This window comes from Typopeltis vanoorti, chromosome 12, assembly GCF_054136105.1.
Source record: "Typopeltis vanoorti isolate ZY-2024b chromosome 12, IOZ_Tvanoo_1.0, whole genome shotgun sequence".
NCBI classification, from domain to species: Eukaryota; Metazoa; Arthropoda; class Arachnida; order Uropygi; family Thelyphonidae; genus Typopeltis; species Typopeltis vanoorti.
The window spans coordinates 93,629,712-93,653,469 of NC_143560.1; the positions used below are offsets into that span (position 1 = coordinate 93,629,712).

Below are 23,758 nucleotides of genomic sequence, written 5' to 3' on the forward strand. Positions count from 1 at the left end.
AACTTCACATTCCTCCATTTGACGGTCAAAGCTGTATAACTTAGAGGAGACCTCCACATAGCCTTTAAAGGAATGCGGAGAACCGACCAGGGCTTCTGACCTAATGTCCAATCCTCACCCTCTCATGGTGCACCCTGTTGGGTATCTACTTGGATACTGAACGAACAAGGATGGGTTGGCAATTTGGGATTTAGCCGACCAAATTGTATTCTTATTGGTTAAACCAAAATAAAAAATGATGGTACAACATGACAAAATTTCATGCCGGCTGGGGCGTCGCCCGGTTAAACAAGGCCACTATTGTTTCACCAGGGAACCAGGGCAAACAGCAAAAAGTCAGCTACTGGAACAAATCTGAAAGCACATCCCAACTCAATATCACCAGAGTTAACGATCGGTATAATCAACATAAGAAGCCTGAATGGCAAAGAAATGAAGCTAGCTGAGGACTTAGATAAATACCAGATCGACATAATAGGAGTGACTGAAACAAAAGAGACAAAAACTGGTGAGATCTTTCTGAGCAATAAATACAAAATGTTATATTCAGGCAATGACAATCAAGGAAAAGAAGGAGTAGCCATAGTATTCAACACAAAATACAAGGCTAATCTTCTTGAATGGCAGTCAGTCTCAAGTAGAGTAATGTGGGCAAATATGAGAATGGGGAACTGGACAATGAGACTTATTTGTGCCTATGGTCCCACAGAAGGTTCTACTAAGGTAGAAGTGGAGGAATTTTTTGAGGCTTTAGAAAAAGCAACTGACACAATGAAAAAGGAAAAGTTGGTCCTTGTTGGGGATCTAAATAGTAGAGTAGGAAATGATTGTGAGACATACAAAAATATTTTGGGAAAATTTGGAGAAAAGAGCAAAGCTAATAATAATGGCAAATATCTGTTGGATTTCTGCTCAGGACATGGACTGGTTATTACTAACACCATGTTCCAACATAAAAATGTGCACAAATTCACATGGAGAGAAGAGGCTAGGAATAAGAAAAGTCTCATTGACTATGTTATTGTTGATAGTGATGTTTTCTCCCTGGTGCAGGACACCAGAGTGTACAGAGGATTTGAAATTGGAAGTGATCACTATTTAGTCTTGAGCAGGATAAAATTGAATTTCATATTGAAAAGAATAACATGTAAGAAAGTTTTAAAGCGAATAAAAGTTGAGCAGCTCTCAGATGTAAACTGTAGACTAAAATACAGAAATATTATTGAAAAGAAAATGAAAGAGTTTGAGAACAGGAATCAAACCTTGGAGATTCAGTGGCAAACTCTGAAGGAAACATTGATTGATTCTGCCAGAGAGGCATGTGGTGAGGTTGTGTGCAAAGATAAAAAAATCAGAACTCCCTGGTGGACACAGGAAGTTAAAGAGGCAGTGAAGGAAAAGAAGAAAGCATATCAAAAGTTCCTGGCAAATAAGTCAGCTTTTACTCTTACAGAATACAGAGACAAATGTAAGAAAGCTAAACAGTGTGTAAAACTAGCTAAACAAAAGTCATGGGAGGACTTTGGCAAGAATATCGAAAATAAATATCAAGAAGGTGGCAAAATATTCTGGAGGTTGTTGAAGAAGCTTAGGAATGGAGGAAAGAGTGCTGTAAAAGGAATTAGAGATGATAAAGGTGAAATGAAAACAGGAGAAAAAGATATCCTTGAAGTATGGAGTAATTACTTTGAAAAACTGCTAAATGAAACAAGCAGTGATGACAGCACAGTGATAAAAAAACACTGACCAGGCATGCAGTCAGGAATACATATCCATACTTGAAGTAGAAAAAGCCATCAAAGGCTTGAAATGTTGAAAGGCAGCAGGAATAGATGATATTCGACCAGAAATGCTGAAGTATGGTGGTATAAAAGTCTTACAGTGGCTGCACTGCATAGTTCAGAAAGCCTGGACAGAGGGACGAATTCCTGATGATTGGAGTAGAGCTCTCATAGTACCCATATATAAAAAGGGAAATAAAACTGAATGTGAGAATTACAGAGGTATTTCCCTACTGAGTGTTCCTGGCAAGATCTATGCAAGTATACTTGAGAAACGGTTGAGAAGAATTGTGGAAGAAAAGCTTGGTGAAGAACAAGCTGGATTCAGGCCAAATAGAGGCTGTCAGGATCAGGTCTTCACTTTACGACAAATAGTCGAGAAAGCATGGGAATATAACAAAGATCTGTATTTAAGTTTTGTCGATTTGGAAAAGGCATATGACAAGGTGCCAAGAGAGAAGCTATTCAATACGCTGCAGTTATTTGGTGTCAATGGGGCATTATATCAAGCAATACTTAGTCTTTATATGAGTTGTGAGTCAGCAGTTAGAATTGAAGGAAGTACAGGAAGATGGTTTAATGTTAAATCTGGTGTGAGACGAGGATGTACATTATCCCCTCTGTTATTCATTATCTATATGGATCACATTATGAAGGAATGTGGTATTAAACCTGATATCAAAATTGGAGATGTTAATGTCAGCTCTTTGCTTTATGTGGATGATATTATACTTCTAAATAAATCCGCTACAAGTCTGCAAGATTCTCTGACTAAATTGAATAGCTGTTGTAATAGATATGGTATGAAGGTCAGCAATAAAAAGACAAAGACAATGAAAATAGGCAGAATCATTGAAAATATCAACTGTGTTGTGAATGGAGAACCTGTGGAACAAGTAAAACATTTCAGCTACTTAGGCACAATTTTTACTGAAGATGGTAAACTAAATATAGAAATAGACAACAGAATCAGCAAAGCTGGTATCGTGGGAAGTCAATTGAATAAAGTCATATGGAATAAGAAAGAAATTAGTCGGAACACTAAATTAGCTGTATACAAGACTGTGTTCAAACCAATTTTAACTTATGGATCTGAGAGCTGGGTCAGAAGTAAAACACTTGACCAAAGACTAGAGACCGCAGATATGAGAGTCCTGAGAAAGATTAGAGGCGTGAACAGATGGCATCAATGGCAATATCATATTAAAAATGAGGATATTAGGAAAGAACTTGACATTGTCAGCATCCAGGAATGCGTTAGCAGAGCTAATCTCAGATGGTATAGTCACTTAAATAGAATGGGAGAGGAAAGATTAGCAAAACAAGTGTTCTCTGCCAGGTTGGCAGCAAAACGACCCAGAGGAAGACCAAGATATAGGTGGATTGATACGGTACAAAGTGCCTTAGACGATAGAAATATAAGATCTGATAATGTTGGAGTCTTGACAAGTAACAGACTGATTTGGAGGAAAATTGTAGATAGGAAGTTAGTAATGATGTAATTTTTTCATGTAGTACTGTCATATCCTGTACACCCCTTGAGGGTACATGGCAGGAATTTGATGATGATGATGATGTGATATGAAAAATTTTTTGCAGTGATGCTACATTCAACATATTTATTAATTTACACAATCTACAATAATTCATTGTAGGCCTATTAATTAAATTTATAAAATACTGTGAAAATAAAGTTGAAACAAATGAAGCACTTCTGAAGTCAGTTCGACATGAGAAACTAACAACAGTGTTGAAGTAGATCACATTAAGTAAATCACATTGGAATTGCATGGTAGATTCTTCTCAAAATGTTTGTAATGCATTGGGTGTGCAAATAAAGTAAAAATGGCTAAATATCAGATTGCATAAATTTGAATTCACATAAACTGAACATGTATAAAAAGAGCTGTGTGTGATAGTAGCAAAATATTCACTTGATCCCTGAATTAGTTAAAAGTAAGTGAACTATGTGTTTCCGTGGGAATATTTTTTTTTTAAATTCTATTTAAAACATTCATACAAATAGTTAACTTGCATTCCCAAACTCAAAGATCAAGTGAATATTTTGTTATTGTGAATAATCCTAAAGGAATTGCAAATTTCTTTTAAAATAGCATTTTCTACAGTGGTTTGGCTGTTCTTTTTTGGTTTACCACTCATATTCAGCAGCACAGCTAGATTTTAGCTAAGTACCATTCATAATGTGACAGTTTTGATTATTTGTAAAATATCCTGCCACTGGTGCCCTTCTGATACCAACATCCTTGGCAACTGCCCCAATGCCAAATCATTCCTGCACCTATGCTCACATTTATTCACATCAAAATATAATTCACAGATAGTAGCATATAACTAAAAAGTTACAATTAAAGATAGAAGGACTTCTTCTCTAGGTATGCTTAAGTTATTCCTTTACATGTGTGGGTGTAAGTTCTTTGAGATGGTGTGATGATGTGTTCCCAGTTGTCAAGTATGTCGAGAAGTAAATTATGTTATCAAAACTTTGATAACATAATTTATTGTATTTTATTTTATGAACATGAAGGAGAAAGCTTCCCCATAAACACCATCCATTACCGTTTGTTAGCACTTGGAGAAAGCCCTTCTTTGGTGAAAAACTTTATCACAGCACGGTACTCAATTTTTAACGTTACAGTCACTTAACGTGCCAGGTGTTAGTCAAATGGGTGCCCCCAACTGAATGACACAGGTAGAGAGTTAAAAATCTCCCCGAAGATGGTGCTAACTGTTGTGGACAGCGTTTTAAAATTGATGTGAATTTTGTATGTCAGGCTGGAAACTTTTGGAACCTACCTCATATGTAGAATAGTACAGATAAAACATTGTATCTTTCATTGCAGATTAAACAAGTTTTTTTTCAAATTGCATAATGTTAGTTTCCACTTATCATTCACTTAATAAATTATGTATGTTAAATTTATTATTTAAATAATATTTTTATATTATTTTAATATAATTTTATATAATATAAAATCATTTCAAATTTTAAAAAAATTATATAAATATCATAAAATAAAACATTATTTTTCAAGAGACATGTAATTCTTTTCTTTTCTTTTTTCTTTATCATTGGACATAAATTTTCCTTACCAGATACATACTTTTGCATAATATATTCATAACAGATATATGTATTTGAAGCAATATTTATTTCTAATATTGGCAAATCTAAACACCTGTTTCAAATATTTAATTTAATCACATATGCTTTTCAGAGATCTGCTTGTATATGCATATACAGTACAACTCGGTTATAACGATCACGGTTACAGCGAATTCACGTTTATAACGAATAATTTTGAAGGTATAGTTGAATTACATTTGATTTAATGCATGTATTTCATGTTTATTACGAATTCGTTTCATGGGAATAACGAACGAATAATACACGTTAGTCGTTCCTTTATTGACATTTCGTACGTACGCATTTTCTGGTTATGGAAAAATGTCAGGAGTCAAACGGAAAATTTTATCGGTTTCCGAAAAAGTAGAAATTATACGGGAGGTGGAAAGTGGCCAATCAAATCTGACAGTAGCAAAGAAGTATGGTTTGTCCCCATCTACAATATCAACAATTTGGAAGAATCACGAGTTGACTGAAAGCTTTTGAAAACAATTTATCGAAGTGTAAAAAACTTAAAAAGTGTAATAAAAGTGACGTTGATGAGGCACTTCTTTCGTGGTTTAAAGTGCAAAGAACCGCTGGCTTACCTATTAGCAGACCAATTTTGAAAGTTCAAGCTGAAAAATTTGCTGTTCAACTTGGTTATAGCGATTTTACATGCAACAATGGATGGATTGATCGCTTTAAGAACAGAAACAATATTGTCTATGCAAAAGTAAGTGGCGAGGTGTTGTCCGTTGACAAAAACGTTGTTTCTGACTGTATCAAGAATGTATGGCTGGACATCAAACGAAGGTATGGATACAACATTTATAATGCAGACAAAGCAGGGTTTTTTTATAATTTAACGCCCGATAAAACTTTTCAATTTAAAAACGAAAATTGCATTGGCAGAAAACTTATCAAAAATAGACTCACAGTTTTAGTTTGTGTGAACATGACCGGTTGCGATAAAAGAAAGCTTCTTGTAATTGGAAAATCAGCAAAGCCTAGATGCTTTAAAAACATAAAGAAACTTCCCGTTGATTATACAGCAAATAAGAAGGCCTGGATGACATCTTCAATTTTCGAAAATGAAATTTGCAAGTGGGATAAAAATCTTCGCAGTGAAAACCGGAAAATTTTATTATTGATAGACAACTGTCCTGCCCATCCTGTAGTGGCTAATTTAACAAACATAAAACTTGTTTTTTTTGCCACCGAATGTGACATCTGTCTTGCAACCACTTGATCAAGGCGTAATTAGATGTTTTAAATCCCATTTTTGTCGTCTGTTGATCTTGGAACTGATAGAGCACAGAGAAAAATCCGTGGAAAATGCTTATGCTTACGACTCGAAGATCAGTGTACTTCACGCAATACGTTTAATTGAGTGATGCTTGGAATTTGGTGTCATCGTCTACGATACAAAACTGTTTTAAGAAAGCCGGTCTTGCGGAATACGAGTGTGAATCTGAAGAAGATGAAGAGGATAACTTACCGTTATCAGCGTGGTTAAAAGCGCAAAACTTGAACAATTTTGAAACATGCACAGAGATTGATAATTTTATAGACATTGATAATGGCATCGCAACTTCGGGTATACTGACAGATGCTGACATCTTAAAACAAATCTCTCATACACCAGAAGAAGATAACAGTAGTAGTCACTGCGAGGAAGAAAATAGCAATGATGAGAAAATCGTTACCTGGTGTGAAGCAGAAAGTGCTTTACATATTTTAACAAGATTTATGGAATCGCGATCTGTAAGTTCAGACGACACATACCTATAAAGTGGTATAAGGAACAATTTCAAACATATGAAATATACATCTTGTGCAAAGCAAAGCACGCTTGATGATTTTTTATGTAAAAATGTGAAGTTTTAAAAATAAATTTTTGTTCTTTATACGTATGTATGCATATATGTATTTATGTTACCCAATATACCTATGCTGAGAAAAATCTGAAAACATTTTTAATTCGCTCAAATTATGACCTTCTTGGATATAACAAATAACGGTTATTACAAACAAATATATGCGGTCCCGTGGAATTCGTTATAACCGAGTTCTACTGTACTTGAACAAAGTATTTATAACTTTTTTTTTTTTCAGGTCAAACAAATGTGTGAACACTTTAATATCTACTGTTTTTCTATCAAAAAATCTTCTCCAGACTGAGGTGTCTCTAGAAGTTCATGGTAATGTAGCTTCTATAAACACTCAAAACAGCAGTGTAACACCCTCAAGGAGTGAAAAGCTATACAAAGAGCAGTGTGAATGCCTGCCACAGCCACATGCTTTTTGCTGAAGAATTGAATCCCTCTACTGCTATCACCACTGCATCGTGTTCAAACTGTTTTAAGATGAATGAGTTTGGCTACTTCACATGGTGATGTTGGTACCTCTGTAATCTACAAATTAGCCTTTCATTGTTTAATATGATCTAGCAGTATGAAAATTGCAAACAGTAAAACATTAATCAGCAGCTTAGGAAAAATTATATCATGTTTTGAATAGAAAGATCATAAACAGTTTCGTTTATGTGGGTTAGATCTTAAAAGAAGTGCAGGAATTTTCTGATTAGTTGCTAATCTATACTGCATGCTCGTTGGAAGGAAAATTAGGAAGCAATTTTTCTTTCTCACCCCCCCCTCTCTCTCTCTCTTTTTTCTCCCCCACCTGCAGCCTCTTCAAACTTATGCATACAATAAATGCAAATAATGATTAAGGTAAGCCTTATTTTATGTTACAGTATCTGGTCTTCAAATTTCCAGATATATATAAATATATGTATATTAGCGTAGTGATGGAAACTATGTAACAAAATCAATTAGAAAATGCCTTATTTCAAGATGTGCCTATGTCACCTGAAGTTTCCTTTGCTATTTCTGACAAGTTCTAAAAGACTTTACACAACTCTCTAATTATGAAAGTACTGTTACTAATATAAATGCATTATAATATGTCAGTTAACTTAATCAGCTGTTTTATTATTGAGGATTTTTTAAGATTATTTGGACATTTTTAACTTGAATAAATTAAGAGAGAAATATTAATCAGTATGTTATATATTTCTGGATGGCATATAGCAGGTATGGAAACATGAAAACTGAATTTCATGGGGGCATTTAAGGAACAAATGTATAATTTCAAACTCAAAATGAGAGAAACAATGCTGCTGCCAAAATCATGTTAATTTAAATATCATGAATTAAGATATGACATATGTAGAAAGAAATGACTGAAAATGGACTGAAGTGAATGAAAGAAACAGAATTAAAACTATGGAAGATGATGCAGAAGCAGTTCAAATTGTAACTAAAAAAAAAAAAAAAACTAATGTCCTGTTATGACATGAGCTAGATAAAATAAAATTAATTATTAAAGTCAGGCTAGATGTTATCTTAGAAAAACTGTCTCTTGGATTTTTGGCAAATTAATATGGTCATAGTTATTGAGGTTACGCCAATGTTTCAGAGCTGATTCTAATTCTAAAATAGTCTTCCAGACCTATAACAATTTCGATGCAGCACTATTTCCTTCTTCCAATTAATCCTGTGTGGTGCAGTATCCAAAATGTAGTCTGCCAGTTCTTACTCTCCATACTGAAGATAGCAAATGTAGTTTTTGTGTTTGTCAAGGCAAATGTCAACAGATCTACCAATCTGTCCAGTAGATTAAGATCCAGGAACATGGAACTTTATACAGTGTAATCCATGTGTTAATAATTTAGATATTTTTATATTTAGAGATGGTTATATAGAGATGATCTCTGTTCAACAATTATTTTTAATTTATTTTCGAGTGTACCTATATATTATATGCACAAGAGTTCACTCCGATTGGTGCAGTGACCTCCTTTTTTTTTAGTATTTCTCTCAGAATCCAAATAAATACTAACTCAAGACCAAAATACAAAATAAACACATTTAATAAAACAAAAACAATATATATACACTTCAAACCACTTTACATATTTAACTATAACTACAGAATTAATTGGATCCAAGGCCTTTTAAAAATAAACTTACACTTAAGACTAGACTAAACACTTTGTTTGCACAATGACAAAATGTTCATAGTCAGTTTCTCTCTCTGTCAATCTTTTCCGAAGATATATGACTTTATTCTTCATTTTCACAGGATCCTTTCTCATCACTCATGTAACACACATTAATTCCTAACTGAATTCTGTCTCTTTTTTTTAGCAGAAATAATAGTTAGATCCGGCGTCCTTAAGACAGATGAAACTTCTTAATCAGAGTTTTCTTGAACATTCCTTTAAAAAAAAAAAAAAATCAGCTAATGCCTTTTTATTCCCGTATACGGGAGTAGGCGAGGCCATTTAGCCCTGTCTAACTTTTTTTGGAGACTGAGTGGTCAGTTCAATCTGCACTGGTACCAATCAGAGATAAATGGCCCAAGGCTATCACTAATTAAGCGGTACTCAGTGAAGAGAGACGGCTCAAATGTGCCACCATCTCGTGGTCCCTAACCCTAACACAATATATTTAATGTCTGAAATAATGTAGGTTCTACGGTCGATTTTCTTGAATTTACGAAGAAAAAACCCGCTTGCCCGTGCCAGAGATCGACTAACTCGGGAACCGGTCGAAAAAAGGCTTAGAAAAATTTCCTCTAGTCGCCGACTAGACTCGAAACCAAGTCTTCCTTCGTGCGGCCAAGCGCCATGGTGTGCAAACGCCACATCCACTGAGCTACACAGGCTCCGAACATTCCTTTAGAACTTAAATAGCAATTTCTAATGGACAGTCTCTTCCACTTTAAAAATTTCACAGTTCTACGATTCCCTTTTCGGAATCTACTATAAATCTTCCAATTAGCGTTTCCTCCAATATTCCTTTTAAAACGCCTATAGCAATATTTCCATTTTATTTATCAATACTTATTCCACTTTAAACTTCATAGTTCCACGATTCCCTTTTCAGAATATACTATTAATTTTCTTCCGACTGTCACATAAAAAAACTCAATTTCTTCCGAATCTAAATGTCTGCCGGCTTGTGTTCTAATTTCTTCCCGAACACTCTTTTTGTTTTCTCTCCCGTTGCTTCAATACTGAACTTGTCAGCTGTCAATCACACATCAAACTTCTCGGCAAGCATGCGCACTCCAAGGCACGTTGTCTCTGTTAGCGACAAGAGAATGTCTTCATAAAACACAACTTTTGATTATTTTCAAAATCTTTTAAATTTTATAATTTTAAATTACAATAAAATTCCTGTAAGTAATACAAATATTAAATCCAGTAAGTACATAAACTTTTTAAATGCTTTACATATCACTTTGACAAAATAATTTCAATAACGGGCACATCGCAAGTGCCGACAATGTGTGTTATGAAACTAAAACTAATAAACATTCTAACATAAACAATACATAAAAATATTCAGAATTTTAAATTATGATTTTTTTACACATGTGTAAGTGGATGAAGCTGGTCCTTTAGAGAACAGATCAGATGAAGGTTATTAGTTGGATGTGTGGTTTGAAGATTGTGAAGAACTTTAGCTTTAAAACTTTATATCCAGGATACATCTTTTCAGTCAGAGATGAAAATAGTTCTGTTATAATCTTGTGTGGGGGAGAACATGCAGTATTTTGTCTGTTTTATAGTGTGAAATGCATTTTTGGATGTTGGTTGTTTAAATGCATAAAAATGTATCTAATATGTCTAGGTCCAGGGTCGGCAACCTTTTGAGGCGGAAGAGTCAAAAATTACAATTTACAAAATTTCAAAGTTTTTAAAGAGCCACAAAATTTTTTCTTGCCAACAATAAATAGTACTCGCATAAATAAAGTTTTTTGATAAAAAAAAACTAATCTATTTATTCATAAGAAAAAATATCTATTTATTCATGAGAAAAAATATCTATTTATTCATATATAAGTAGTGTTTTTCACAACAAATTAGATAATATATATATGGCATTATTAGATAATTACTTATTATTTAAGTAAAAAATTAAAACAATTAAACATTTACTTACAACACTAACTTGTACTTCAATAACAAACAATTGAGCAAACAAATTCAATGGGAACGATGGCTTTGCATGGTTATTCAAGTAGAAAATTTAAACTTTACTAAACAATGTAACTTGTACTTAAAATAAAAAAAACAATAACATACATTTGAGCGAACAAATTCAATGGGAGCGTTGGCTTTGCATGGTTTTAGAAAGTTTGGATAAATTTGGCTCATAACTTGTTGTTTTAAGTTTCAAACACGACTCTAAATTTTCATTTGTTAGTTGGCTTCTTACTTTACTTTTAATTATATTCATGCAAGAGAATGCTTGCTCGCACGAATATGTCGATCCGAAGATAGTCAGCACTCCAAATGCCAACTTCTTCACCTCACTGTAGCAATCTGGAAGACTATTCCATGCGTCGAATATAAGTGCCTCAACTCGCGGCATTTCTTTTAAAGCTGTCCACTTTTGTTGCGTTACGTACATACCTGGACCTCCAACTCTTCCAACTTGCTTTTCAACTCTGTAAATTTTCCACTCCACAAAGCTTTACTTTTTAAATCGATCAATTGCATTTCTAGAGATCCAGTATCAATTCCAAATGGCTCAATGTGGATTTCGTTACTATTTGTGTTGAGAGGATTTACTATGAATGCTAGAGTGGTTTTGTTGGCTTTGAATTGCTCAAATCTGTCAGCAAATTCATCTTTAATTTTTTTTATAACTGTGCTGAAGTAATTCGTGTCAACAGTTGCACTGGTTTTATCGCGATACTGCTTTAGAAATTGAAAATGAAGTAATTTACCGCTCTGAATATCTTCTGTAAAAAGAATTAATTTTTCTTCAAAACAAACCAATTCTTCTACCAAAACATAGGCTGGGTTTCCCTTTCCTTGCAGTTTTAGATTCAGCTCATTTAATTTCGCTGTGATATCCACCATAAAGTAAAATTTTTGCAACCATTTGTCATTCTCTAATTCAGGGTGATTAATGCCTTTTTCATTTAGGAATGTATTTATTTCATTCAAGCACAAAGCAAAACGTTTCAACACCTTACCTTTGGAAAGCCATCGCACTTTATTGTGAAGAAGGAGGTCGGAATACTGAGTCTCCATTTCGTTTAAGAATTCTTTAAACTGACGATGGTAGAGTGCTTTTGACAAGATGCTGTTAACAATCTTGATTACCAAATTCATGACCTCAACTATTTCGGCCGGAAATGTTTGGGCACAAAGCGCTTCTTGGTGTATTATGCAGTGAAACGTAAGAATTTCGTGGTTTATTTTGCTCTGAAGAATCGTTGTTGCCTCTTTATTTTTTCCTGTCATACTTCTGGCTCCATCAGTTGCTATTGAAACGATTTTATTTAAATCGATCTTATTGTCTTCAAGGCATTTTTGCACGGCATTCGCTATATCTTCCCCTCTAGTTTGTCCCGAGAGCGGTAGCAATCCTAGAAGTTCTTCTTTTGGACCTTGGGAAGACATATACCTGACAAAAAGGGCAACTTGTGCCGTGTCTTTTATGTCGCAAGACTCATCTATAGCAAGTGATAAGGCAGAAGAAGGTTGAATATCTTCCACCTGCAAATATGTTACATTTGAAGACATTTTAGCTATTCTATCTTGTACTGTTTTAGCGGATAGTGGCAAATCTTTGATTTTTTTCAAGATTTCTGGTTTGTTTTTGAAATCACGAAACAGTTCTTCAGATGCACGTATGAAGCAATCTTTGACATACTCACCATCTGTGAATGGGTTGCCTTTTTTTGCAATTTCTAGTGATACCGCGAAGCTTGCCAGATTAACATTACTTGTAGATTGCGTCCAGTTACTTAACATGGAACTTGATTGCTGTTTTTGTATCTCGTCGACAGCTTTTTTTCATTCTTCGCCAGCTGGATATTTACTAGCAAACTGATTATGTTTTTTAGTGAAGTGTCTCTCTAAATTTGATTTCTTATTGTGTGCGAGTTTTTTGTGGCAAATGAGACAAGTCGGAAGGCCATCTGAGTTGCATATGAAAGCGAACGACTCCGTCCAATCCCGATTGAATTCTCGATGCTCTTCTTCAGTTCTTCTCTTTTTTTTTGTAGATGCCATGCTTGCGGTGAAGCTGTAATAAAGAATTTTTAAAATTATTATTTAGGTATCCAAAACAGCAGATGACAAGTTTTGCAATTATTTACTATGTCAACGTATACCTAAGTAGATACATACGAGAAGCTGGGCATAATGAAATATAATTTATCAAAAAACATTTTACAACGATATTTCCCAATTAAAAATACCTACCTAAATAAAATAAATAATTCTCTAATAATTTAATTATTAAAATAAATAATTTAGACACGAAACACTGTTTGTCTCACTCTCTCACGTACTGATTGACTATAAGTACATAGTTTCGTCGCATCTGTGGTCGCCTCCCGTGTGCGGTGATCGCCGACTGGCACGAACGGACTTGTCAGAACGTGTTTATCACGGCGCAGTCTGCACATTTTAGTTTTTTTTTTTAATTTTGGCAAATATTAGATACTTAGTTTACGAGTAAAGGTGTTATGCCCAGCTATGCCGAAATCAATGAAAATTGCCAAACATATAAACTTCCGAGAGCTTCCGACGGACTGACGACAGTGACGATGCGTGTCACGGGGGAGGGGTGCGGTGAAAAGCGAGTACAAGTGGCTGAGAGATAGAATCGGTGCCTAATCCTCATTAATCGATTCAGAACGATTTTTAAATTTTTTTTTTTGATAAAATAAATAATATTTGCGTATGGAACTAAAGAGCCGCAGCTTCACATCCAAAGAGCCGCAGGTTGCCGACCCCTGGTCTAGGTTATAGGGCCTAATAGCAAACAAGTGCATCATCTACATATTATAGCCAAACTGTTAGTTTGTATATAGTTATGTTAAGTGCTTGGTTTCCTTGATGTTCTATATGGATGTTGGCTAGGATGGTTAGAGTGGAACCAGAATCCATCGCACTCTCATCTAGTTTGTATATTTATCCTTTCCATGAAAAATAACTTCAATATATGGTGAATTTAAATAACTTAAATATGTCAGGTCAAGGGTAACTAAAGAGGTAATATCAAAACTGATTACATGATAAGTTTTAAAAGAGGTAAACCGTGAGTAGACATAACTATATATAATAAATAACGGAAAAACTCACGTAGAAATATTATTTAATGGTATAATTTTCACCCGTGTGTCACAGGCATCTTCAGTACAATTAGGCACAAAAATCAAACATTAACTGACAATTCCAAAAAGCGCCACCTAAGTAGCTGGTGTAAGAAGATGTACTGAAAATGCCTGTGACACACGGGCGAAAATTATACCATTAAATAATATTTCTACGTGAGTTTTTCCGTTATTTATTATATATAGTGATTACATGATGTCTGAATTTTGTAGGATAAGATTTTTTTTTTTTTTAATTTTGAAGAATTGAAGAAGGGAAAGTGCAAAGAAATTGCAGTTGCAGTACAGTACTAAAAAAAAACTAAAACCACCCCATATATAAGGTCCCAGGAATTCACAACTCCAATATCCCCCCCCCCCCAGGCTGTAGGTACAGTTATCTGCTATCACTTGAAGGAATTTTTTGGGGGAATGGAGAAAACTGTTGGATCTGTGAATTTCTGGGCCTCATATCTATGGTGGTTTTAATTTTATTATATACAGTTTTTTTTTTTTTTTTTTGGCCAAGTAGTAACTCCCCCCCCCACACACAATAATTTGTACACTTTTATCTTTTGAGAATTAGTGGGATTCTGATCAGTAAGTTAGATGAGTCTTTTGGGGAATTGTTGTGTTCTGTTGAATTCATTATGACAGCTATTGCATTATCTTTAGATGATTATGATTTGGTTGCAACAGTTTTTATTTTTATTTTTTTTATGGCTGTTATTTCTTGTAGAATTTTGCTCTTAGAAGGTTTGGATTTTATCAGAATGTTATGCATTTTACAGGGTAGATTCATAGATTCCATTTTAATTTCTTGTCTAGAAGTGATGGCAAAATAAGGACCTTAATTGGGATATTGACTTCTTATGTAAGTAGCTATAATAAGAAATTTGTTACAATGCAATCTTATAATAATTGCAGCCAGAACATTTTCTGCTGTTTTCCCACACAATGGTTTTGACTTCTCAAATTATTTTACTGTAGCAACTAAGGAATTTGAAAAATTCTAAGATGTTACAGAAAATATATCACAGTTCTGGATTTTGGATTTCAAGTAGGTCTTGTTGTAAAGATGTGATAGCCACATGGATTTTGGAAATCTCTATGCAGCTTCTGTCAATCTGTTCCTACATTAATGCTAAATTCACCCACATATATATACATTTAGCCAGCACTTTTTTTTTTGCCAAACAATCGGGCTGGTACACATTCTTTGCTAGCAGGAAAAGTTGAAAATTAAAATGATACTGTCTGTATGTCACTGTTAATAAAGGTGACGGTGCACCATACCATCCCAAAACAAGCACTGCATTTAGCAGAATGAAACTTTTGTTTAAATTTCAGACAACTGGGGATGATATTAGTGTTTCAGCATCTACTTAGGAAAGCATGCCTATTGAACATACCAATTTTAGTTTTCACTTAACTAACTGATGTGCTTTATGTGCAATAATATCTCCATGTACAATTTGTAGACAAAATGAAAGGCTAAGGTGTTGGTGCTTATACTGTGAATTATTAATAACATAATTCACAGTATAAGCACCACCAGAAAGAGAATAATTTATTAGGTTTGTAATATTTCAAAGGATCTCTAAGCATCTTCAGAGCATAAACAACTGCTATAAAACACAAAGCACCAACTAGGCAGTTAGAAACAATTCATATTGTAACTAAAAAGAAACTAAAGTACCATAATGATGTTCCCTGTGTCCAGATAAATTTAGTGAAGTTGGGCTAGATGTGGTCTCAGATTGACATCTCCCAGATTTTTGGCAAATTGATGCAGCAATACTTATTCAGATTAGGAGAGTGTTTCATAGCTGGTGCTGACTATAAAAATAGTCTTCCAGACCTGCAACTTCATTTTCTTCTTCCATTTAATCATATGTGGTGGTGTATCTAGAATTTGGTCTGTCAGTCCTGAATTCCATACAGTGCTCAACAAATTATTCCCAGCCCTCCCCTCATATTTAATTATATGTCCTAATAAGACAATGAGAGTTCTATAAAATGATCAATGGTGCTGTTTAGTTGTTTGGAGAACATTTCCTTTGTGTGAGAACCATTCCAAGAGGAGATGTCAATAAATAATAAGAACAATAAGAAATGGCATTGAGATTTTGGAAAATGTAATTGGCTATATTAATTTTGTAGAATGTTCCTTTATATTATGCATACTTTTCTCTGTTTTCTTAAAGATTTTTTAGAAAGTTATTTTTCATTGAATAAGAAATATTCTCTTTTGTTCGGTTATACCTGTGTGTGTATATGCACAAAACTGAAAGTGAGCATAGTGCATTTCAGTTTTCATGCTTCTATACCTGTTATGCCATCAGAAAATACTGAGAATTAGAGGGCAATTTGCTATAATGTACATTTACTGTTTTTCAAAATGTCCAAATAACTGAAAAAGTCATTTGAATGGTGACTTCTCAATAATCAAGCATAGCTTACTTACTCAGAGGAGTTTCTTAATGAATCATGACTAGTTTACCAACTTGTTATATGCTATTTGATAGCATTAAAGCACCATTATAATTTCATCTGTATTTATTTAACTGTATAGTTAATAATTCAAAATGTATAGTAAATAATTTTATACATGCTTTTATAGATGTGTGGACTGTTTTTATAACTGAGGCAGTAAATGAAGTTGTAAAATTTGAGCAAATTTTTACTAGTCAATGCTTGTTAAAGCTATAAGAGACAGATAGGGATTGAAAAGAAAGCTGCTTATCAAAAATAAGTGTATTTTGCATGTGATTTCATATGAAGTAGTATTCAAATTTCCATTCAAAGGTTGAGCAGTGTTGCATTTGTGTTATTAAGTATACAGAGAGACCCTGATTTACATACGTTATGTTCCACAAACCTTTAACAAGAATTTTATTGAAGTCACATGTAACCTTAACCCACCCTAGCCCATCAATCACATCCCATTACTTACATGTTTACCGTATAATTAAGAGTGCAGTTTTATCTTTATAACGTGTTGATGTATGGAATGAGGCACGTCCAGAAAGTAAGATTTATTATATACTAAAATACCTACATATGCACTTTATTTTTCCACATAGTCACCATTGACTTCCAGGTGTTTTTGGTATCGTAACACCAGCTTCTTCATATCCATATCAAAAAAAGTCTGCTGCCAATGAGTTCAAGCACTGAGTCACACTTCATTTCTTCAAACTGCTAAGATCGGAGCCACTGCTCTATATGCAGGAACAAGAGGTAGTCATTGGGCACTAGGATGGGTAGCTGAAACTTCCATTTGCTGGACAGTTCAAGCCGCAGTGTAAAGTCGCATGTTGTCGTTTGAAAGCAATCCCTGATAACAACATTCCTTATCTTGTGTTCTAAATTGCTCATCTGAGTTTCTTCAGCATTTCAAAATATGCATCTGCATTAATTGTGGTCCCTCTCTGAAAAAAATCGACAAGCAAGATCCCTTTTCAGTCCCACGAGACAGTGGGCATAATTTTTTTGGCCAACAGTGTTTACTATTTATGATGAATGGCACCACTGCATTGATTATTGTTTTAACTCCAAGTTTGTGTAGGAACTCTACGTTTCATCATCAGTCAAAATACAAGAAAAAAGTTGATCTCCTTCATTTTCGTGACGCCATAAATTTTTGGTGCTGATTCCGCTTGTTGCTGTTTATGCGCATCAGTCATAATTTTTGGCATGCAATTTTATGAATGAGTGTGAAACTTCCAGGAATTCAAAAGAAAGTTCAGTAATTGTGAAATGATGAGTCTCACAGATTTTTGTGTTCACTTTTTCCACCAAATTGTCTAGCTACTGTGCTCTTCATTAATAATGCTGTTGTTCCCTTCTTTAAACAACCCACACTTGCTGTCACTCATTATGTTAGGCCTGTACAAACTTTACGCAGTCGTTGAATTTCTGCAGCACATTGTTTTCCATCAGCAAAAACTGTATCACACTACAAACCTTGTAACTGGTAGAATTTTTTTTTATCACAGCACTCATAAATTCTTCGTAGAAGACAACAAACGATAATGCGACAAAAGTAAATTGGTCAACAACTAGCTGATGAGTCATTCTATGCTACCACGCATGCATAAACCCTTCTCTCATATCTTATTTGGGGGTAAATTCTAAAAGGACCTTACTTGCTGGACATGCCTTGTAGTACTGACAGGTTTTTAAAAGTTAGTTCTGTTGGTTTCATTCACAAAATGCACAAATTAGAGTTCAGTATGGAATTTTTATTAATACAAAGTAATATTATACAGTATAAATAGTACAAGAAAGTAGAAAACTAAAGTTGAATTTGGCAAGAAATGAATGACTAAACAGGGGTTTCTTTCTTCTCATAAATCTCATGATAATGGACAGTGCAAGGATGTGAAATCAAGATCACATTCTGTGGCTGTTAAGCTTTTTTTTTTCCCACTTTCATATTTCTGTATAATTTCATCTATAGATCAGTTTTTGTGTGCTTACACATGGGTTCACTTTTTCCAATCATGATTGCAGGGTACATACACAGATACTAAAAATTATTACAGTATATGAATATAGGAGCTAGACTAAGGAAAGTGCAGGATACCAGTGTTAGTATGTAAGCACCATAGGCATATATTAGTCAATTTTTTTTTCTATTGCTCTTTCAGGATAATTTGCATAAATCAGTGTTTGTCATTATAGTTAAATTAGTAAATGTGATGAAACTAATGGGCACTTTGTCTGTTAGTTTCACTAACACCTAAAATATTATTTTTATACAGAATTAAATGTGTTATTTACAAATACTAATCGATAAACAACAAATCAGAATTTATTCCGGTTTGAGTGCAAGATTAGTTATGGCCTTAGTGATGATCAACCTCAAGATTTCATGGAGTGCAGTACATCTGACCTATCACAATGTGGGAATGCTAACTTTCACTGTAGCTAACTCATAGGGACAGGAATAGTTTCTTATAGTGAATTTCCTTTAGCTTATCACTGTGCCTGTGGGGCTTTGACTGGTCAAAACTTTTTAGTAGTTTGTTATAAAGATGTTTTTTTATATTTAGCAAATTTGCTATAACAAGGTTTGCCATAGTAAGAGTTGACTATAGTTCTTCATTATCACTTACTCTTTCAGCTGCTTCTGGTCATTTAATCAATACTCTCTCAAATACAGAGAAATCTTACAAGGAGCCAAATTACTTGACAGATTTACAAGAGATTCGCCTCTTCTGGATATACCATAACTGTATTGACATTATTGTAATGTTTATTCTGCAATATTGCATTAGTGTTTCCAGAAAAGATGCAGAGTACCATTTATAGTTCCGGATGGGCATTACAAATGAACATTATTCAGCACCATGTAAAAGATCAGTTTTTTTACTTAGCATAATATATTTTATAACACACACTAGAAAGCATTTATAGGGACCAAACAAAGTTGACTATAGTGACATTTTGGGGAAAAAGTATTTATTTTCTGGACTGCATCTCCAGAATAAATATTCTCAAATTTCTTAATTTTGTAAGTTTGATACAAATGATAATTCCTTTGCATGATGCTTTGTATGGCATTACCAATATTTGCCTTGAACTGTTACTGGCATGTAACAGCCAGTAACAGTTCATGTTAACTTATCTGAAGAAACCATTGTTCGTGAATGAAAATTGAATTTTTAGCTATGGTGAACAAGAAAGAAGAAAAAAAAAATGAAACCTTCACTGCTAAGTCAACTATTCTCAATCACACTTTTGCATTTAAAAAATCTCCATAGAACAATTTTTACAGGTGTTTGAATTTTGCTGGCATGTGAACACACGCCTATTATGAATATTATTTAGTTAAATTTAAGCACTTCTTGGTTCTGAAATCTCGAAGAAAGTATTTGCACTTTTGCTTACAGCACAAGATATCTTCTGGCGAATGTGTGACATAGTCATTACCTTTCCAGGAAATTTTAAAATAGTGAAAAGTGTGCATGCTGACCATAAGTCATAAAAATTACATGAAATCTTCATAAAAGATAGAACTCAACCGATCATGAGTAACTGCACAGCATGTGAAAACTTGAAATGTTTCTGAAATTTCTGTTTTCACTTCCTGCACATGAAGTTCTAAATTCTCAAACACCATAGGAAGTAAATACAGAGAAATACATAATAGTTGCAGATTTCCATCTACCATATAAGAAATTTCTCAAACCTTCCATATGCTGAGAGTAACCACTAAAATGAGATGCATCATCCAGTCCCCCCCCCACTGAGTGAAAGAAGACACTACCTAATACTTTTTTTTTTTCCCCACTCAACAAACCTACTAGGTATTGTGATGTGTGTATCTAAACATCTCATTTGAAAAGAAGAAAAGGAGCAGATAAAATGTGTGACAGGGGTTCCCTAAGTATCGGCCCCTGTTTTGAAAAATATCATATAATTGCTGAATTTAAAAGCATGATACAAAATGTTTCCTATCCTATCCTATCCTTCTTCCTATCCTATTAATGCAGCCGGTTCGCCACTCCTCTGCTTCCCCTAAGGGCCGATATTCATGACTGTATCAGTGTGTGTTCACGGGGCCGGTTTGCCTGCTGGCGGTATGAAAAACCACAGATAAACTAGGGGGGAAAACCCTGCTGTCCATGCCCAAGACCAGCTAACTTGGCTATGGCTGAGGAAGATCCTTGAGCTCTTCACATCATCAACAGGAATCAAACCTAGGACATTCCTTCCCCAGGCATATGGTTGCAAAGCGCATAGCCACTAGGCTAACCGTGCAGACACAAAATGTTTAGATGTATAAAAATACTGAGTAAGATTTCCAATAAAACATAATCTATGCGGCACTATTATATAGACTTCTGACCAGTAAAAAAACCAATTATAAAGAGAAAGACATAGGATTTATTTGGCCATAACAATATAAAAATGAAACTGACTAGTTTTTGCCACAGATACTTGACTTCTAGGTTAGGATGAGCAAAAATTGAGTAAAAAGGCTAACATGAACTATAACATTATTAAAGTACAGAACACGTAGGAATTATTACAATCAATTGTAATAATTAATTAAACTTATTACAATATAAGTTGAAACAGAAACCTTGTGAAACATGGGAGCTGGCATGGGTTAGCTATTTGTTCAGTAATGTGCAGAAGATAGTTGGCTGAAAAGTTAGTCTGGCATGCAGAAAGATCTAATGTGTGATTTCCAAATATCACACAGGATCAGTCCTTTGTAATGTGTGATTCCTACTGGGTGTGCCTTTTGAACAGATGACCATAATAGATTATTTTATGTTATGAACAGTGAAGTTGTCCTCTATTGTAAGACATGGAATTCTTATCTCATTCAGTGTTATGATGTTGTGGGAGAAATGAAAAGCTAGGTCCAAACTGTCTTCTCTGTTGTTATTAGCATCTCTGATATGCTCTTTCCATCTAATTTCCAAACTTTTAGATGTCTACTAGAAAAAGCATATTGGAGATGCTAATAACAACAAAGAAGACCGCTCATATCTAGCTTTTCATTTCTCCCACATATAACATTGAATGGGATAAGAACTCCATGTCTTAATAGAGGACGATTTCACTACCATAGCTAATCCATGCCAGCTCCCACACGCTGTGTGGCTTCCGTTTCAACTTATAATAACAGTTCCTACATGTTCTCTATTTTAGTAATGTTATAGTTCATGTTAGCGTTTTTATTCCTCCTAAACCCAGAAGAAGCCACAAGTATCTGTGGCAAAACTAGCCAGTTTTCATTTTTATATTAAGGCCAAATAAACGCAATGTAGTTCTCTTTATAATTGACACTATTTTAGTTAACCTTGAACTGAAAAATATAAAAATAAACAAATAGCCACAGTTTTGTGTGGGATATTTTAATTTAACTTCTAAAAGAGAGTTAGGCTAGCTTAGTCTCAGCTGTGAAAGAGTTAACATCAGAAATAATGTCTAATATATCCATTTAGCTAACATTTAGGAAACACATTTTCTACTGCTTCTGTATGATTATCAAGCTTGCAATAACTAAAACAAATATCCAAACAAGTGTATTTAGTCAATTCTGAATTAATGTTTTGCTTCACTTTGTTCATTATTTTAAATAATCCTCTTCACTAAGATAGCTGAAGAACAATGAATAATGCTAACAGAATGTTGAGATAAATCTTTTTGAAATAATTTTTTACAAGGATAATTAATAGATCATATGATTGGGAAATATTGTGTTTCAGTAGGCATTTATTTTATTTAACAAACAGTTATGTTTCATTACCTTTATTGTTTATTTTGTAAAATTTAAATGTCCCCTAAATCGAGTCTTTTACTCTTCTCAGGATCTTCCTCTAACTAAAGTGAGGAACAGTAGTTCAAGTTGCTTGGTAACAAGGATGGCTACTGCCAATTTCCTCTGTTTATCATATCATTCTGCTAAAATTGTTTAAGTTTTTTAAATTCCTGAGTAAGTTCACTTCAGACCACATATCTGTCCTGCACCATTCTCCAGATTTACATACCTGTAAAGAGTTCTAAGTTTAAATTAAAAGAAACAGTACTTTTCCCTATTGAAAAAAAAAATAATAATAATAGTAAACTATTGGTAAAGAATTAAAAATTTTAATATTAAGTAAGTTAATTTTAAAATTTTTAATTTATTAGAAGTCAGTAGCAAACTTATTGGGATAAAAAGAGTAATTTATTAGAAAGGTAGTTAATTATAGCATATTTCCTTTTAAAAAAAGTGGTAATGCTTTGAGGCATTGTTCAAATCTGCAGTAGTAAATAAGTTTACTGTAACAATATTTGCTGTTGAAAATTGACTACATTATAATACAGAAAATGCAATTAGAGTGCAGATACTGTTGCATCTGCACTCTAATTGTATTTCCATATCATAAAAGTGGTATTAGTAGTATTTCTTTTTACTGTATACAGATCAATTATTAACATGAAATCAGAATGTAAGATGTTAAATTTGTTGGTCATGTAGGAATTAAATAGGTTCTTAAGCTTCTAAGAAAGATGATCAAGTTCCTGGTATGTATAGAATAATAAGACAATACTACATGAAAAGTTTACATGATTACTAACTTCTTATTCACACTTTTCCTCTCTCTCTCTCTCTATTTCTATCTTCTAAGGCACTTCTAATTAGTTAGTGAAACACCAAGATCTTAGTGTTTCACTAACCTTTTCCCTAACATTCTGTTTAAGTGATCATACTGTCCCTGATTAGCTATGCTCATGCATTCCTGAATACTGTTCACTTCCCTAACAGAACTCTTATACTTGTTGTCTCTAGTCTTTGATCAGCTGTTCTACTTCTAATCCAGATCTCAAGATCCATAAGTTAAAATTGGTTTGAACACTGTATTTTATATATATATATATATAATAGAGAGAGAGTGGGGAGAGAGAGAGAGCTAGTTTGTTTTGACTAATTTCTTTCTTTCTTATTCCATATAAATTTGTTCAACTGACTCCTCACCATACTAGTTGGGCTTATTCCATTTTTAAAATGATCACTTTAGTAAGGTATACATCTCAAGCAGACCCATTAGTTGAGGTGGAACCAGATAAAAGCACATAGGTGGATGAGTTAGAGGATTACAGTACTGCAAGAGCTTGATTCAAACAATAGTGAGACCAGCTGAAATATCAG

The 23,758-nt window shown here is 33.9% G+C and overlaps 3 protein-coding genes across 7 annotated transcripts in view; 1 reads left to right on the forward strand and 2 right to left on the reverse strand.

Annotated features, from left to right (window-relative positions):
- LOC150101012 (ethanolaminephosphotransferase 1-like) overlaps positions 1–7,423 on the forward strand; it is a 240,020-nt gene extending 232,597 nt beyond the window's left edge. Inside the window, exon 11 of the mRNA XM_090402145.1 lies at positions 7,024–7,423. Within this exon, the coding sequence (XP_090258271.1) occupies positions 7,024–7,089 (66 nt within the window). The 3' untranslated portion in view covers positions 7,090–7,423. The remainder of the gene's footprint in view (positions 1–7,023) is intronic.
- The window catches only part of LOC150101013 (coiled-coil-helix-coiled-coil-helix domain-containing protein 7), a 223,483-nt gene that overhangs the window by 1,988 nt on the left and 197,737 nt on the right, over positions 1–23,758 (reverse strand). For 2 of the 5 annotated variants that reach the window (XR_016549198.1, XR_016549199.1), the window contains one exon: positions 22,373–22,613. Coding sequence is in view for 1 of the 5 variants with exons in the window: in XM_090402220.1 (XP_090258346.1) it covers positions 22,515–22,613 (99 nt within the window). In the remaining 4 variants the exon portion in view is untranslated. Of the gene's footprint in view, positions 1–21,714; positions 22,614–23,758 lie in introns of those variants that run through there. The other 3 variants (XM_090402220.1, XR_016549202.1, XR_016549200.1) reach the window with 3 other exon arrangements.
- Positions 6,511–16,724, reverse strand: LOC150101014 (general transcription factor II-I repeat domain-containing protein 2A-like). The gene is made up of 2 exons (XM_090402218.1): positions 11,066–16,724; positions 6,511–6,575 (listed from the first exon to the last, which is right to left on the reverse strand). Exon 1 carries the CDS (start codon positions 12,746–12,748, stop codon positions 11,384–11,386), a length of 1,365 nt encoding a protein of 454 aa, XP_090258344.1. The 5' UTR covers positions 12,749–16,724; the 3' UTR covers positions 6,511–6,575; positions 11,066–11,383.

What these genes read in the sequence shown, in the direction of transcription:
- LOC150101014 (XM_090402218.1), bottom strand. Translation starts at nt 12,748, where the DNA reads ATGTTAAGTAACTGGACGCAATCTACAAGTAATGTTAATCTGGCAAGC.